The 16638-nt window shown below is 36.2% G+C and overlaps 1 protein-coding gene across 1 annotated transcript; it reads left to right on the plus strand.

Annotated features, from left to right (window-relative positions):
* Positions 1 to 993: 993 nt before the first annotated feature.
* BNIP2 (BCL2/adenovirus E1B 19kDa interacting protein 2) lies at positions 994 to 11908 on the plus strand. Its single transcript, XM_010086732.1, has 10 exons — positions 994 to 1043; positions 1796 to 1863; positions 2956 to 3123; positions 4927 to 5103; positions 5781 to 5883; positions 6183 to 6314; positions 6949 to 7035; positions 7181 to 7279; positions 8738 to 8773; positions 11318 to 11908. Exons 1-10 carry the CDS (start codon positions 994 to 996, stop codon positions 11364 to 11366), a joined length of 969 nt encoding a protein of 322 aa, XP_010085034.1. The 3' UTR covers positions 11367 to 11908.
* Positions 11909 to 16638: the final 4730 nt, after the last annotated feature.

Consider the following 16638-nt stretch of genomic DNA (forward strand, 5'->3'; position numbering starts at 1 on the left):
AGGAGAAGAGAAATGCAGATTTGCTGTGAAAGGTGATCCTACAGAACAGTAAGCGTAACTTGTTTCTTTTTAACCATGTGAAAAATAAACTGTCTCTCTGGCTTGATTAGCAGTATGATTGCATTCAAACTTTGTACTTACTGGTGTTCTGTGTTGATTGCTTTTTTGCATTTAAAAAATAGAATTCAGTTTCCTGTTTTGATTAATGTTCGTTTTCTGAACATCTTCATTGATAAGTTTGCCTGTTCCTGCCAATCTTTAGAGCCTGCGCAGCCAAGAGTTTCAACTGGCTTGGACTCGTATGTCAGCAGAATGGTTTATGTTCCATTATTGGGGATTCACTGTTGCTGGTGATGGGTGAGCCTGTAAAAACACAGCTTGACTTGCACATCCCAGGGTGAGTTCTCTGAAAATACTTTGTGAGATAGAGTTATCTTTAAAGGGTCTGTTGGGGGGTTGTTTGTTTTTTAAGAACTGGGCTGTATTTTAAATCTGACTATCTGGGGCTTTTTTTTTTTTCCTGAAAATCACACTTATTTAGTGTCTCCTATAGAATCCAGAGCATGGTCAGGTTTCTTACGTTTTGGAGTGAACTGGTGTAATCCTAAATTATAGATCAGGTTGTTCAGGGCCTTGATTCTAACTGAGAGGTTGATTCTGCTTGAGCAGGGCATTGAACTGCATGAGATCCCTTCCAACCTAAGTGACTGCGTGATAAACCATTCCGTAAGCAGATTTGTATGGAGGAAAAAAAAAAAAAAAAGAAAATTGAAACAAACCATAAACTTTTCCCTGGGTGGTTTTTTTTTTTTTGGTGCATAATACCTCAACTTGGTGATAAGTGAAAGGATGTGTTGCAAGTATGGTAATTACAATGGTATTGAACTAGCATCTTACCTTACGTTCCTACAGCTTCTCTTTAGCCCACTGTCCTGCAGACAAGAGGTTCTGGCTGATCAGGAGTCTCTATTAGCAATTCCAGTTGGCTGGAGAATGGAAGGTGTTGAGTTTAAGGAAGAATGGCAAGATGAAGATTTTCCAAGGTTTTTGATTTTTTTTTTTTAAAGTAATTCAAATCAAATGCATAACCCAGAGTTTTTTTTTTTAAGTAATTCAAATCAAATGCATAACCCAGAATAAGCAATCTCTTTATCTTTCTGCTCAGCTAACACTCAATAATAATCTTGCTTTGCAGTTATTTCCATTAATAGTCTTGAAAAGGCTTTGGGCCATGTTTGGTTTATGGTCTGGAAAGGGATCACTTCGTGTTTATATGTAAGTTAAGTAATACAGGAATGCTACTGTTGAAGTTTCCAGTGTTACTAAAGTGAAAATTTGTAAGTTTAGCTTTGTTTTCTGTGGTAATCTTTTGCAACTACACTGTTTGTCCAAATATTTCATTAAGCAACGTTTCTGAGCAAGATTTTTAACCGCTGGTGATACTTGGGCCTACAGAGAAACTAAACCATTCTATAATAACATGACTAAACTGCTTCTGGAGTGTGTTTGATGTCAAATTTTCTCAAGCAACAATATGACAAGTTTTCTTAAAGATGACACGCGCTATGGCATTTGTCACATTCAAGTGACTGTTCGTGCTGTAAAGGAATTTTCTGCTACTTTTGTGCTTTGTTTATTGAAAGCTGGAACTTGAGGTATAAGTAAATTTAGTTCAGTGCTATCCCACAATGGTTTTTTTTAGCAGTGCATAAGTATAAATATTTGGCATTTAGCTGGCAATTTAAATAAAGGAAAAAAAAGGGTTTGTAACAGTAGTTTCTACTTTGTGTACCAGGCCCCTGCCGGAGGATGATCCTGTTGAGTCAGATATATTGGCTGCAGCTGGAACAGCAAGTGAAGCTGGTAAGAACATTGCCCTCCAGTCAAGCTGACTGCTTCCCTGGGTGACTATTTTAAAGCTCCGTTTTGGTTTAGGGTGTTCTGAGGTATTTTTTGTTTGGGTTTTTTTTGAGTCAGGCTTGCAGAAACAGCATTCTAAATGACATTTTTGTATGTGAAGGGTATTATTTCTTGTCTAGAAAGAAAAGGGTTTGGGAATAAAATATGAGACTCTTCATCCTCCCTGTGAATAGAGCTATCCAGGTAGTACTGGACAAAAATGAACTATTGGACTCACTTCTTGACCTGTCCTAAAATCTTGGTTTGTTTGGCTTCTTTGTATCAGTTAGGGCCTACCTTAGTTTCCCTCCAAATTCCAGAACTTTGTGGCCTTTTAAGAACATTGCCTGTCCATATGGTCAGAGGGAAAATAATAGCAGATGCTTTCTTTACATTTTTAAATTCTTTGCATCTTGCCTGTCAGCTTTAGTTGTGGCATTTCCAGTGCTGGATCGGTCATTGTGCTTTATTTCCTGCTTTCAACTGCTGTCTAAACCACGCAAGTATTTGCCTTGTCTCAAAGCATGCTGTGTATTCACCTCATAGTTTCTTGAATTTTCTGTCATTACTGTTGTCTGTCAGCCTTCCTTTTTTCTTCACAGCTTGCATATCATTTTTAATTTCATCAGAGGTGGTTATGATTTTACTAATACCTAACAAAAACAAGGGCTAAGGACATGAATCTATTGCATTATTTACAAGCCTTGTTTAGTGTGGTATCTAGAAAAACTTGTGGTTTGCTTTGCTACAGCTAGCATGGGTAATAGTTGCTTACGCGGTGGCAGCACGTCAGGTTTTTCTTCTGTAGGGAGCATGGTGATCTACCACTGGGATCATAGTGTGCATGCAATGAGGTAAACTTACGGTCTTGAGAACTTTGACCTCCAAGTGCTGTTCTTGTCACCCTGTGTTTGATTCTTATTTCAAAGATACATAATTTAAATTATGGGCACTAACTTACAATGCATTCTGAGAAAGCTCTGTGCTCTTCTGTCTTGTTAATACGCTTATCTAAACTTGCTTTAGCTTTGAAATAATTTGCTTTTTTAAATACAGACGTTAATGGAACCAAAATGAGGAAGAAACTAACGGCTCCAGATATTAGCTTAACTTTGGATCACAGTGAGGAATCTGTTTTGTCTGATGACTTGGATGAGAGTGGAGAGATTGATTTGGACGATTTAGATACTCCTTCAGAAAACAGCAATGAGTTTGAATGGGAAGGTAAGTGTTTTGTTACTTTTGTCTGATGCCCTAAAATATTTCTATTCCCTTATGTGCACATCAACAGTTTTTCAGGTGGGAAATAACTGTGACTAAATATTACAAGAGGAAAAATATAGAGTGATTAGATTAGAAATTGGAAATGGGCACAATTAATTTTTAAAGAGCAAATCAGACTTTGGCTGCTTAGCAAACAGGCAATATTATAACAGCTGTAACTCCAAAGAAACTTAGGTTAATGTCATTAAAAACTTGTAAGACTTGAAATTATGGAAAATCCTCTTTGTTTTTAAGAACCAACCTGGCAAAAATAAATATCAGAGATGTTTTGCATGTATTATAGATCAGTTTTAAATGGAGGTGAAGCATATAAAGGGATATAGATTATAGATTAGCTAGTCAGAAATTGATGAATTGCAAGCCTTTGTATTTAAGGAGGACTGAACTGTATTTTTAAAAATATTGAGTAACACCTGATCTCATAGCTTACTGTGGTGAGAATGGCAAAAGGTCAGTAGCCTTAGAGTTTGCATGCTTTCCAGATTGACTGGAAGTGGTAGAAGAGCCTCTGTTTTGTGTCAAGGAATTCTGAAATGACCTGAGAGGAATTTAACTTGGCTATAATCACACTAGTAATGACCTTAAAATTAAGAAGTGAATAGACACTTCACCCTGTCCTTGTAGGCAAAACCTGGAGATTCCGACAAATTTTATTTGAGGTAAAAAAGCTCTCTGCAGGAGTTAAAGTGCAAGCTTTAAACTTGCAGTTTAATTATGTTTTAAGGCCCTTTTATGTAAGCCAATTTTATTTTAATCTGGAAATAAAATAGTTATGATTCCTGATGAAATAGGAAGCTCTCTTTTCACTGTTATATACAAAACATTACCTGCCAAGATAGCTTATAAATGGAGAAAGAAACGCTCTTTAAAATAAGGATTTTTTTTTTTTAATAGCTAAAGATGTATTGCAGGTGAAGTTTTCATAACAGGCTATGGGTTTACCTTTGTGAAAGGATTTTCATCATTTCAGTGAAGAAGAATTGGTGTTTAGGGTTAGTTTTGCAATGATTCGAAGGAAATGTTCCGGATGTTTGTGCCTTGTTTTTAAAAGTGGCTGAAAAGGGTTTCTGTCTTCTCTTCCTTTAATGCTGCTGCCTTCATTTTCCTGGAAGGATAGTTTCAATTAACAGCTTTGTCTTGGGAACAGACAACTAACTTGCAGTAGGTTTTTCTCGCTTTGGGTAAGGTTTATGCTACAAAGTCAAGAATCATAATTTAATTGGAGCAAATTGTTTTAAAGATTGCTGTCAGCATAAATTTCGTATCTATTGATTGCACAGATGTGAATTTTATTTAATTTCTAGTAGATTTGCCTGCATGTCTGCTTGCAAGGTACTGTCAATGTTTTAAATCATGCTTTTTTGTGTAAATCTGTGATCAAGCAACCTGTGTAATTATCATTGGAGTTAACCACTTTGTCTGTTTTGGTGAGATTCATCAAGGTCTGTGTTCTGAAAGCCTACAATTAAATAGACTTCCTACATGAATGGAAATTTGTCATGCACTTAAACATAGAAAATTACAGTCAATGGAACTGCCAACATAGGGTATTCTGATAAAATATATTGGACACCTGTGAGATCGTATTCTGTAATGATTGACGGAACTAAGTCAGCTGATACGTCTGACTGGCTAAAGAATATTCAAATAGATGAGATAGCAAAGTGGTTAACCTGAGTTGTAATTAATTGTCACTATACATAGTATTCATATTGGATCTTGAACGTGTTTTAACTTTGGCAGATGATCTTCCAAAACCAAAAAGTACTGATGTAATTAGGAAAGGATCACTTACTGAATACACTGCAGCAGAGGAGAAAGATGATGGTCGACGCTGGCGAATGTTTAGGATTGGAGAACAGGACCATAGGGTGGACATGAAGGCAATAGAACCATATAAAAAAGTTATCAGTCACGGTGGTAAGAATGAGTGATGTGCTGAGGGGAACTGTTGAGAAACTACTCTAAGCTGAGTTGGGGTGGCACAGGAAGAGCTTTGGGCATAAAGACTCATGTGATGATTCATTTCTTGCGGTATTAAGGCATATGATTGATTTTAGTATTTTTCCCTATTAAACTAAAGATCTGAGATGTACACACGTTCAGATGAAGCTACTAACATGCACATTTGTAAGAAGATGTACCTATCTGTTTTACAGTGTCAGTGCTACCAGTATAATTTTTTGGTTTTAAGAGTGTTGAAAGCATTAACTGTAGATCATGATTCTTCCCAACATTTTTGTTGGGAGTTTGTGGAGTTCAGGTTGGAAGAAGAGTTGACTATATAAAATGCTATTAAACATACTGAGATTCTAACCTGAGATGTTGGTTGTAGGTACAGCATCTGCTTTGCCTCAACTTCAGTTATTTCTTTAGAAGTAAACAAACCTGAAAAAAAGAAATATTGAGGTTTTCTGTAACTGTATGAATCTATCCCTATAGAATAGATGTTTGTAAATCTCTTTAAGGTGACTAATGAAAAAGCTTGCTGAATGTGCTTGGCTTTGTGTAAAGGTAGTCAATGTTTAGTCACCTTTGTTACTACTGCTGCTTTTTTCTTTGTTTGTAGGTTATTATACTTTTTTCTTTGTTTGTAGGTTATTATGGCGATGGGTTAAATGCCATTGTTGTTTTTGCGGTTTGCTTTATGCCTGAAAGCAGCCAGCCTAACTACAGATACCTAATGGACAATCTATTTAAGTAAGTCATCTGCCTCTGAATACTGTCTTAACTTTGCATTGTGAAACTTAGTTTTTAATGTAAGGGCAATTACTTCTCTCTCTTTTTTTTTTTTAATTAAGCTTTTTGTATTTCAAGTGAGGGAAGGGTAACAAATAGAAAAGGAACTACATCTGCTTCCAGGGGAAGGAAAAAAATTATTAGATGTTGCTTAACACTCTTGCCAACTATATATTTTTTTTAATGTTTGAGGAGTTACTAGGAATTACTTTAATATCCACAGATCTTCCCTTGAAAGTTTTCTTTGCTTGTGTCTGCAGGTATGTAATTGGCACTTTAGAGCTGTTAGTAGCAGAGAACTATATGATAGTTTACCTGAATGGTGCAACAACACGGAGAAAAATGCCAAGTTTAGGCTGGCTTAGGAAATGTTACCAGCAGATTGATAGAAGGTAAGAAACTCTACAGTGTTTTCTTTAAATATTCACACGCTCAGTGATTATGTATTTAGGAAAAACTGCTGTTTAATGAGGTGTCTGGTACCTACTGCTTAAGATTTAAGTAAGCAAATTGCTTGGTGCATTGAAAACCTCTTCCTAAGCTACACAATGTGGAATAATGCTACAGGCATGCCTGGTTTTTTTTGTGTGTGGTTTTTTTTTGGTGTGTGTGTTTTTGGTTGGTTCTTTTTTTAGTGAAAAGAGTAGTGTTAGAATACTGAATGCTATTACCACACAGAATATCCTTAAAACTTCATGTATTAATATAATGAGGTAATAAGAGGGGGTCCTTTGTGAACCTGTTCATCATTTGTTTTATAAAAAGATTCAAAGGAACTTATCTTTGGAATGTTATTTCCTTGTCATTGTTGTCAAACTGATGCTACATCTTAAATTTTGACTATACAGTTGTGTGGTATTTTTTCTTCTGGCAGATGGTAATTTCTAATAATGGAATGTCATAATACTAGATTTATGTGACAGTTGTGCTTGAAAACACCTACTTTTTATATATATTTAAAAAAAAAACCCCTTGTCATGCTGCCTTTTTGTTTTAGTAATTATGTCTGCTGTTTAAATTCTTCAGGTTAAGGAAAAATCTGAAATCATTAATCATAGTTCATCCTTCTTGGTTCATCAGAACACTTCTGGCTATCACAAAACCCTTTATTAGGTAATAGTCTGGAAGCTTTTTTCTTTTTTTTTTTTTTTTTAACCAATCCTAACAACTGTTGATTTTAAACTCCAAAATTGTTTTAATATTGACCTACTGAAAACTTTTAAAGTTGTAACTGTGCCCTGCATTTGTTCTTCCACAGCTCAAAATTCAGCCAAAAAATCAGGTATGTCTTTACCCTGGCAGAACTAGCTGAACTCATCCCCATGGAATACGTTGGCATCCCAGAATGCATAAAACAGTACGTTTCGTTATTCAAACATGTTCTACACTGGTCATATTTTAGAACCAGTATATATTGTATTCAGTGATTGGTTTGAATGTAATACTTTGCATTTAATAAAATTTAATTTAACTGAGATCATTGCTATCCCTGGGAGGAGTATCCCTATTTGACCTCGTTGCTAACTACAGTTGGGTATGCAGTCGCATGGACAGTCAAAATGTTAACATACAGGGATTTTCACAGATGGTGCCTTATGTAGTTACCAAGTTATGGTGTGTGAATTAGTTGTCTTGAGACAAGGCCTCATTCCAGTTGTTCTGCCCCTTAGTATATTAAACTGGCTTGTGAGAAATTGGGGAGTGGGAAATTCTGGGCATGTTGATACTGAAGTTATCTATAGTATCTTCAGTGTTCATACTGAAATGTGGAACAAGTTAAGTGGTGAAACATCACTTGGGTTGGGATTTCATTTAAAAGAAGAGCTGTGGTGGAAAAATGCTGAATCTGTACCCATAACAGTTCTAAAACTACTTTGGTGAAGAGGTGAAGGCAGCATCAATGTCCTTGGTTTTCTCCTCTTCCTTCCCTCCAGATATAAATATCCATTTTAATGTCAGCATAACTCTGCTCTTAAATATGATGATGATGATACTTTTGTCATTAGGATCTATGGGTGCAGTAATAGAGTGGAAACCATAAACTTGGCTTTTAAAAAAGCCACATAAAAAATAATAATCAATTCTGATGATAAATTGATCAGCCTACTAGAGAAACAGCATACAAAACCTACAGAGTATGCCTCACAATACGTGACCACAAACTGGGAACTCCATAAGGAAAGATGGCGTAGTGTCACGGTGTGGACAGAGGGGCACATCCATAGTGGACAAATCCACAAATGCGCTCCCCTCCACAAATGGCTGGTTATTGCAGTAAACATTCAGCTGGTAACAGTTGCACAATTCAAGTTTTTATAAAACAGAGAAAATGCAATTTGCTTGGGGTGGGGAGGAAAGGCATGAGAACACTGAAGTAGTCTTGTACTATCTTTATATTTTTTTACTGGGGCTTTTGAGGGATGACTTATGAATATTCAAGTCTTGAAAGATTTATTTCTATATTGATGAATGTTTAACTGTTCTGCAAAGGCTGAACTTGGTTGATTCTCAGACTTCTGTGGAGGATTATATCAGGCTTCAAACTGTTACGAATACAGACTTTAAATTTTAATTATGGATGTTAATATTGCACAATAAGTTGTATTGAATTCATGTGTCATAGTAACTAAATCTTAATGCTGCTGCTTTAATGCTTATAAATGTTGGAGGTACAATATATTTTTTCTTAATTACATCAGTTTCAAAACTTGGTATGTTTCTACAAACTGTATTGATGCTAATACCAGTTTGCAGCTCCTGTTGAATTTGGCCTTCATATGTTGTATTTACTGAAATCAAACTTTTCCTCACCAAGGTATGAAGAAGAAAAGTTTAAAAAGAAACAGAAAAGGTATATTCATATTTTGATTAGGGTTGCATCTAGATAAGAGGATGTGCACTGCAACTAACTCCCAGTTGATTGGCTTGCATAAAGGAATAAGCATTTGTAAATATAAACATGCACTAGTGACTAAGTTTTTATGCATGAAAGTAACTACACTGCCTGCAAGTACAGTATATCATCTAAAACAACTCATCCTGGATGTGCAAACAGATATTTGTGAATTGTCTCTGTTACATGAGATGCTCACTTTTAAGGGGATACATGGATTCTCAAATGTATCTTCAGGAGGCAAAAGTAGTACTTCTGTATGAATCGATTTAAATCAAGTTTCACTGTTTCTAACAAGAAGTGATATTTGAAGGAAGAGCTGTTTTTAGGTTCTAAGCTGTAGCTGTGCCTCAGCAGAGATGCAACTCTGGAAGAAGTTCTAATATTGAATCTTGTATTTAGTGGTTTTGGTATTCACTGCCTTTTTAGTTATTAACTTGCACGGATGCAACCTAAACTACTATTTTTAGTGCTGTTTGTATTTGCAGTGCCTATGTTCCTTGCTAATAAACATTGAATTTTCATTTTGTTAATTTTAGTCTCCTGCTAACTATTCAAGCTATTTCAGCAGCCGATGAAATTTTTTGAATGGATACATTATTTTTTAACTCTATCACTAACAAATGTACTGAAAGGTTTTGCTACTAACTTTGGTTTTTTTTAATTCTTTCTGTGTGTGCATAACTATTGAGGGAAGCTTATTGTTTAAATTGGGTAATGGACACAGGGAGGAATACTGAGGATGAAAATAAAAGGAATTTAAATTCTTCCTGAAAGCTAGCAGGTAAAGCTAGTGACAAGTGTTGAACATTCTCTAGGAATTACTCCAATTACGTGGTAATCTTGCAGTATGTAACCTGAAGTAGTAAGCCTGTCAAATTTAAGAAACCCTTTCAGTACATAGTAGACAACAGTTCTGCTTGATTTTTTTTTTTCCCCAACGTGCATAATTTGTCCCAATTCTTTTTCAAGACCCACTGTATTCAAGATGCAAGCCTGGGACATTCAAACAGTAAAAACTTTTAAAAGTCTCCAGTGCAACAAGCACTTTTTAGTGTCCCTGTCAATATCATCATTTATACTGCTGTCACTTTTGTAAAACTAGTGCCTTCCTAAGTGAAACTTCGGGGTAGAGGAGAGATCACGGGCACTGAGATACTGAGAGGTTAATCAGGTTGAAAGCACTTGTAGGCATTATTTATTATAGTAGGAGGAAAGGAGATGTGTTGAAGTTTAGTTACTAAATTTGTTGAGGATGGCAGTAAGAATTCTTTGGCTATATGTATGAGTCACTTTGGAAGCCAGAAGATAATATACTTCTATGGATTTATATTGTCAGCTGTGTTTATGCATAGCTTGTTTGCATTAGCTTACCATATTTTCTTACAGTTTTTGTGATTATTCCTATAAATCATGTCAAAACATGCTTTCCTAAGATGTCGCAGCTGCATAGTGTGCAGGTGAAGAGGTATTGAGCTAGGACTGTTGCTTCTAGACAGCGCTGCTCCAGACCTATTGGATCCTTATGTACTGGGTTCAGTTCTTACAGCTGCAAAAAAACCCTAAGCCCTTGCCTCCCCTTTTTATGGGTTTATGCCCTAAAGGAGCTGTTGCTGTTTTTATCATTTTGAACAACTGTCTGGTTATAGTTTGAGAGACTGGACAGTAGGTTGGACAATTAAGTTGTTAGAAGACAAACTTGTCCTTAGCCTCTCTCACTTTCGAACTGCTGTTGTTTTTAAAATTAATTTACCTCCATGCACAACATGTTTTCTAGGGGATAAGAGTTAAGACTGTAGTTTGCTTTTCCTGTAAAGAGAAAAAGTACATCTCATGCAGGGCTGTGAACCATCCACTGGTTTCTGAAAAGTAACATTTTATTTGCTAATCCCAAGGCAGATATTAAAAAACAAACAAACAAAACCAGTTTTAGCAGCACAATGGTGAATTTTTCCTGGGTAATTAACAGAGTCTCAGAACTTAACAGAAAAAGTATTGCAGTTAAGGAGCCACTTAGCTTTTGTTGATTCAACTAGGGTTGTTACCTTCTTGGCTTAATAACATTAAAGGTAATTCTGTGCTTATTCTGCAGTGTATGAATTCATCAAAGTAGTAGTGCTTGATGGTATTGTCATGTTACCTGTAAACTTGTATTCCTGCTTGCATTCATTAATAAAAGCACAGAACCTGCTTTTTTTCCTTCTGTAGTCAAATTTCACTTGCACTTTTCAAATGCTTCCTTTCAAATGCTATAGTTACTTAAATGCTTTCTTAACAATTTTAATTAATTTCTAGGGGGAGGTAGGAGAACCATTTTTTTTAAAAAAAAAAAAGCTTTGTTGTGACTGCATTCAATAAAAATCTTAATATTTATTTACTAAAACTTTTTCCATGTGAAACCTTTGTATTTTCCTGTTAAATAGTTTTTGCTTAGTGTATAAGCTATAAAATTAAACTACTTCTTAACATAGTTTTTATTTTACTGCTTTCTTTGCTAAGCAGAGTTGACCAAGAGCTGAACGGAAAACAAGAGCAGAAAACTGAACAGTAAGTTTGGAGTCAACAAGACTGAAGAATATGCAGATGGAATGATGCTATTTTTGCTCCATTTACAATGCATTCTCTGTGTGTATATATTATAATAACCTGTTGCAAAAGGTGCTTAATTTCTTTGGACTAGCACACAATGGACTGCTTACTGCTGTATTGGTTTGTCTTGACTTTAATAGCTGTGTCCGTGTAATCATTTTATACTGCTAAGTGTCAGAACCCTGTGTTTTCAGAGGATGTTCTTGCAATTGTTTATCTAAATGATGCATGTTCTTCAGTAAAATATTTATATACCTAAATGTTAAAGGAAAGAGATAATATATATTTTTATGACTGAGCAATATATTATGTATACCTGCTGAAGGAATTCATTTGCAGGAGACAAGGCCATAGGTTACTTGTTATTGTATAAATCTGTTTTGCTGTAAATGGTCAAGTGCATTTCTTCATTGTCACAGAAACCTTAATTTGTTTGGATATTAACGATCACATAATGTAGCCTTTCACAAGTGTGGAGATCCTTATTTTTGTTCACATACCTAATACAAGCAGTACTCATTTACTTCACTAGACTGAGCTTGCACTTTGGTGTCTTTTCCTCTGTGTTTCAGAATACAGAACTGCAGTTCTGTGAACTTCAGTCTGTTGGCCAGAGGGTTTAAGCCTAAGCCACAATAGAAGCTGAACTGTTTGAATGACTGGTAGGATGTCAGACTTTTCTCAATTTAAGTTGTGAATGTAGATTCTGCTTCAGTAAATGAAAGCTATCTCAGCTACCAGTAGGAAATTAGTACATTGCAGTTCCTCCTGGATGAGTATCTGTTGGAAACAAAAGGAACTCTGGTCATATTCAGTAAAGCTTGGAAGTTACATAAATGTTCTAGCCATAATATCAGTTGTTTGCAGAGGTATGGGAAGTCCTAGGCTATCTGTATCATCCTTGTAGAAGAAACATCCATTTCTAAAGCTCTTAGTTTGGCACGTCATACCAGCACTAATTTCACTTAACCAAAAAAAATAAATTATTTAAAGGTTAGGGGTTTTTCCTACCCACAATGGTAGTAAACTTGTTTCTGTAGGAGGTGTTCTTGGACACGTAAGTAGCGTTTATAGGTTTATCGGGTCAACAGTAATGCACTGGTTGATATGTTGTAAAAGTTTGTAACATCTTTTGATAACATTGCTATTTCCCCATAAAATAAATCCATTCAGGAGTTGACCAATATAATATTGTAGCAAATATATTAAATTTTCACTTTTGTTTTTATTGTGCTCATAATTTTATCTTGATGCCAAAAATATCAGTTCTCAATTGTATTCAAAGTTAGTGTTATACAGGTCTCTTAAAAAAAAAAAAAAAAGGTTGCGTTCAACCAGATTAGTACCTGACACTGATAAACAGCAGTCCAGAGATACTTCCACGGTCAAAACTTACTAACAATTAATCTGCTGTCTCTAATGATACAAGTGTAGACTTTGAGAGCATATTCACGTCAGATGAAGGCCAATTGCCCGTGTCTCTAGGAGTTTAAGCCTGCAATTCAGAGACTTTCATCTCAGATCTAGGTACTTTTGTTATAGTAGGTTCTGTATCACAGTTTCTAAGAGATTAATATGAGGGATGTTCTCTTTCAACGGGCAGTGCATCCGTTTCATCAGGTTTGGATCTTGCTCTGAAAGCAGAACACAAATGTGAACAGTGTCATTGGGGCTGTCTTATCTCCTGCTTCAATTTCGATGTTGACCCAGATTAATGTCAAGTTCCAGTAAGTAAGTTGGACACTTAGAGCCTGTTTACTTCTGATACTTCCACAGTGCGGGGCATATGACCATGCAAGCCTGTAAGCCTTCCTGGTTTTTAGTGGTTCTGGGTGGGTCCTAAGCTAGATACTAAGCATTGTGATCATCTCATTTCAAATTTTTCCTAATTAAAAAAAGTATTTCTCAGTAAAATAATATTCTTAGTGGCAGGATGGTGGTTCTACCTGTCCTGTTGCTTCCTGTGTGTATAGTGCAGTGTAGAGTAGCCAGTCCTCTGTATAGGTCATATTATCAAACGATGGGATTGTTATTGTCTTTCCTGGTGGATAAGTGATTCTACAGTTTCATGCAGCAGCAGTACTCTTTCTTTTGGAGATGTGTGCGGGCTTACCTAATGGTTTATTCTCTAGTGTAAGTTTTTGTGAATAAATATATGCACAACAGTTCTTCTGTCCCTAAAGATATACAGCTTGAGAAGCAGGTGTACTGAAGAATTATTCCCATCTGACTTTTTTGTAGCTCATCAGTTAACGGTGAAGGGGATGTTTACAAAAAGTAAAAAGGTCCCAAAGTTATCTTGAACATAAATGGGTAACATTTTGTCAAACTTATCTTTTTTTTAAATCTAGGGAATAATTTAATATATTTAATATTTAAAAACATGAAAAGTTGGAATGTCATACTTTAATAAGTTATTTTGAAATTGGAATCACTTTTTGATAAGATACAGTACTGTAGGGAATTCACCTTCCAGTGGCACTTCCTTCTAAAAGTAAAACTCATGTTGCTAGAATACAGTTTGAGCCCTGTCAAGAAAAAATAATTTAATGAAGTCACTAATATACCTTTGATTTGGCAGTCTCATTAGTTTATTTTTATACATATATATGGTAATAAGTCGCTAGTTACCTTTTGTTATTGTTGTGCGCAAGGGAAGTAGGGATGTTTGGGGCAGGAGCCCCTCTGTGTGTGGATGTGACATTTTGTAAATTGATTTCTACAACAGGATAAATGTTCAGAAGTGTCAAAGGTATTTTGGAGAATGTGTCATTAAAACCTGATGTGCGTAGACTCTACATTGCTTGAATGTTCTTGATGTTCTGTGTAGTACGGTAAAGCCAGGTTCTGTTGGAAAGTAATGGAGAGGGTTGTGTAAGGATGTAGCGCTGAAGCAGATTGAGGTCTTTGAGGTTCTGGGATGTTAAAATGGAGACTTATTGGTTCCAAAATGCTTAGAACTAGTTAGAATAATATGTACCCTTGTTCATACCACTACAATTTGGCATGTTTTTTCCCTTTATTTTCAGTGAACAAGTGAAGAATAGTACTTCTTGCTAGTGAGGAACCTTGTACTGAGAAACAGTTCCATTCTGAGTGGCACACATTGGTATGTAGCCTGTATTTGTGAGCACGCTTCAGCAAGCTTGTTGCATCATACACTTAAATGCTCTAATGACAGCTTCACCTTTCAACAGTTAATTTGTGCCAGACTTCAAGACTAGACTCCATGTTGGCAGTAAGGGAGTCTTTTATGAAATGACCTTGAAGTGTGTCACAGGGAGGAGAGGGTGGCATTGGTGCCTAGTCGTATGTAAGCTTCACTGGTGTCATTTGCTGACATGTCTGTAGTTAGCAGAAAATAATGGAACGACATTGTGAGCGGGTGCTTCCTAAACTAAACCTGTCACAAAGAAATAAGTTTCTTGATTGAAAAGTGTATTTCTTCCAGTGTCAATTTCTTGTCTGTGTATCCTATGGATTTATACAGTTTTTATTTATGTAGAAAGGTGGCTTAAATGCATCCCTTGTCAAAAGCTGTTGTCTTTGGAGATTACTAGTTCTCAAGTCATTCCAGCTTCTCTTAGAAAAGTCTCGTGCAAGGAATAGAGGTGAGAGGGATAATAGCTTGTGTGCTTTTTGTAACCGCAGAAGTCTTACAAAGCTTTCAGTGAGAATTCTTATTCAATCCTTGTGGATGCAGGTCATTCTCCATAGGATTTGTTTCACCGACTCATTGTCAGAGATGGCTGAAATAAGTGCTTTAATTGTACTTTAGTTAGAGTAGCACTGTGAAATATAAGGAATAGTTAAATATTCATATTCTGAAGGACAGATTTTGCAGCTTTCCTAGCTTCAAAATTGGAAGTTGAACGACATTGTTTCCTTTATCACATCTCGTTCCCTATATTGAGCTAACAGGAAAAAAGTAAGAGGGTGCAGTCATGTTACAGTTTTTCATCATTCCCTTCAAGCATGACTGAGATCAGTGAAGTTAAAGCCATTCTTTGCTCAACTAGATCTTTTTTTTGGTTTTGCAATTTGGACTGCCCAGATTACTCTGATTTAAACATACTGGGGTTTTTGGAGTGTTGGTTGGTTGGTTGTTGGTTTTTTTTAAAAAAGTATTGAAAATTATCTGAGAAGAAGCTACTGGAGTGCTTTCAAAAAGTCAAATCCTTATCTTACCATGCTCCTTACTGTAGCTTGCTCAGCTGCTAGTTAGTTAGTTATGACATGGAATTCCAAGTTAATAATGATAAAAAATATTCATGAAAGGCAGATGCTTACGTTCCCAGTAGCTCTGTAGTTCTGCAGTGTTTCTTATTCAGTTATCTGAACACAGCCACCTTAGTAAAAAGATGCTGAGTAGTAGGGTGCTCTACCCATTAAATGGTAGACAGAAAGGTTAAGACATTGTCCGTTAGTAAACTTTAATACCTGTGATATGGGAAATGTCATGTTTAACAAAATGAAGCTGCAGCAGTCCTGCAAAAACATAGATTGTGAGTCATAGATTATATAACTGCCTTAAACTGGCTTAATATTCTTCACAGCTGTGACTGTTTTCCTTTGCCCCTTTAATATAAAACTATGTAAGCACAAGACGCTTCACCTACCTCTTAAGAATGTTATGATCCTTTCTTTTTAAATGAGCTTCTGGTTTTTGTGTTCCAAGGTATGATGGAGTAATGTGGTAAACACATTTCTGAATGCACTAGCTGTTAATACTTACGGGAAACTTTTTAATTAGGAAAAAAATAAATGCTATATGCAATAAATGCCTTTGGGAAACGTCTAAATGTTTTATTTTACTGCTTAAGACTGTATTGATAATGAGTCTTGTGTGATTGTATGTACCACCCATTCCCACTTAAAACCACGAAATTTAATTTTGGTTCCCAAAGCACTGGAGGCACCAGTTCGCTAGTTGCAGTAAAATTTAACTATTTTTAAGATAGTTTTGGGGTTGAATATTTCCAAGGCTTTTGGCCGCTGGTACAGGTTTGGAGTATGATGTTAAGAAGCGAAGGGGTTAAGCTCTTAGCTGACGGAGGGCACGGATGTCGGTCACTTGAACAGGTAAAATAAACGCGGAACTCCAGGCACGCTCACTGTTCGCTGTTATATCATTTTTAAGTTACCCGAACTCGCTGCAGCACCAGCTCGGTGTGTAATGGCTGCGGCCGGGCTGTGCCGGGGAGAGCCCCTGGGGCCGGGCCTGCTGCCGCCGC

Source organism: Pterocles gutturalis, unplaced genomic scaffold (assembly GCF_000699245.1).
Source record: "Pterocles gutturalis isolate BGI_N339 unplaced genomic scaffold, ASM69924v1 scaffold19316, whole genome shotgun sequence".
NCBI lineage: Eukaryota > Metazoa > Chordata > Aves > Pterocliformes > Pteroclidae > Pterocles > Pterocles gutturalis.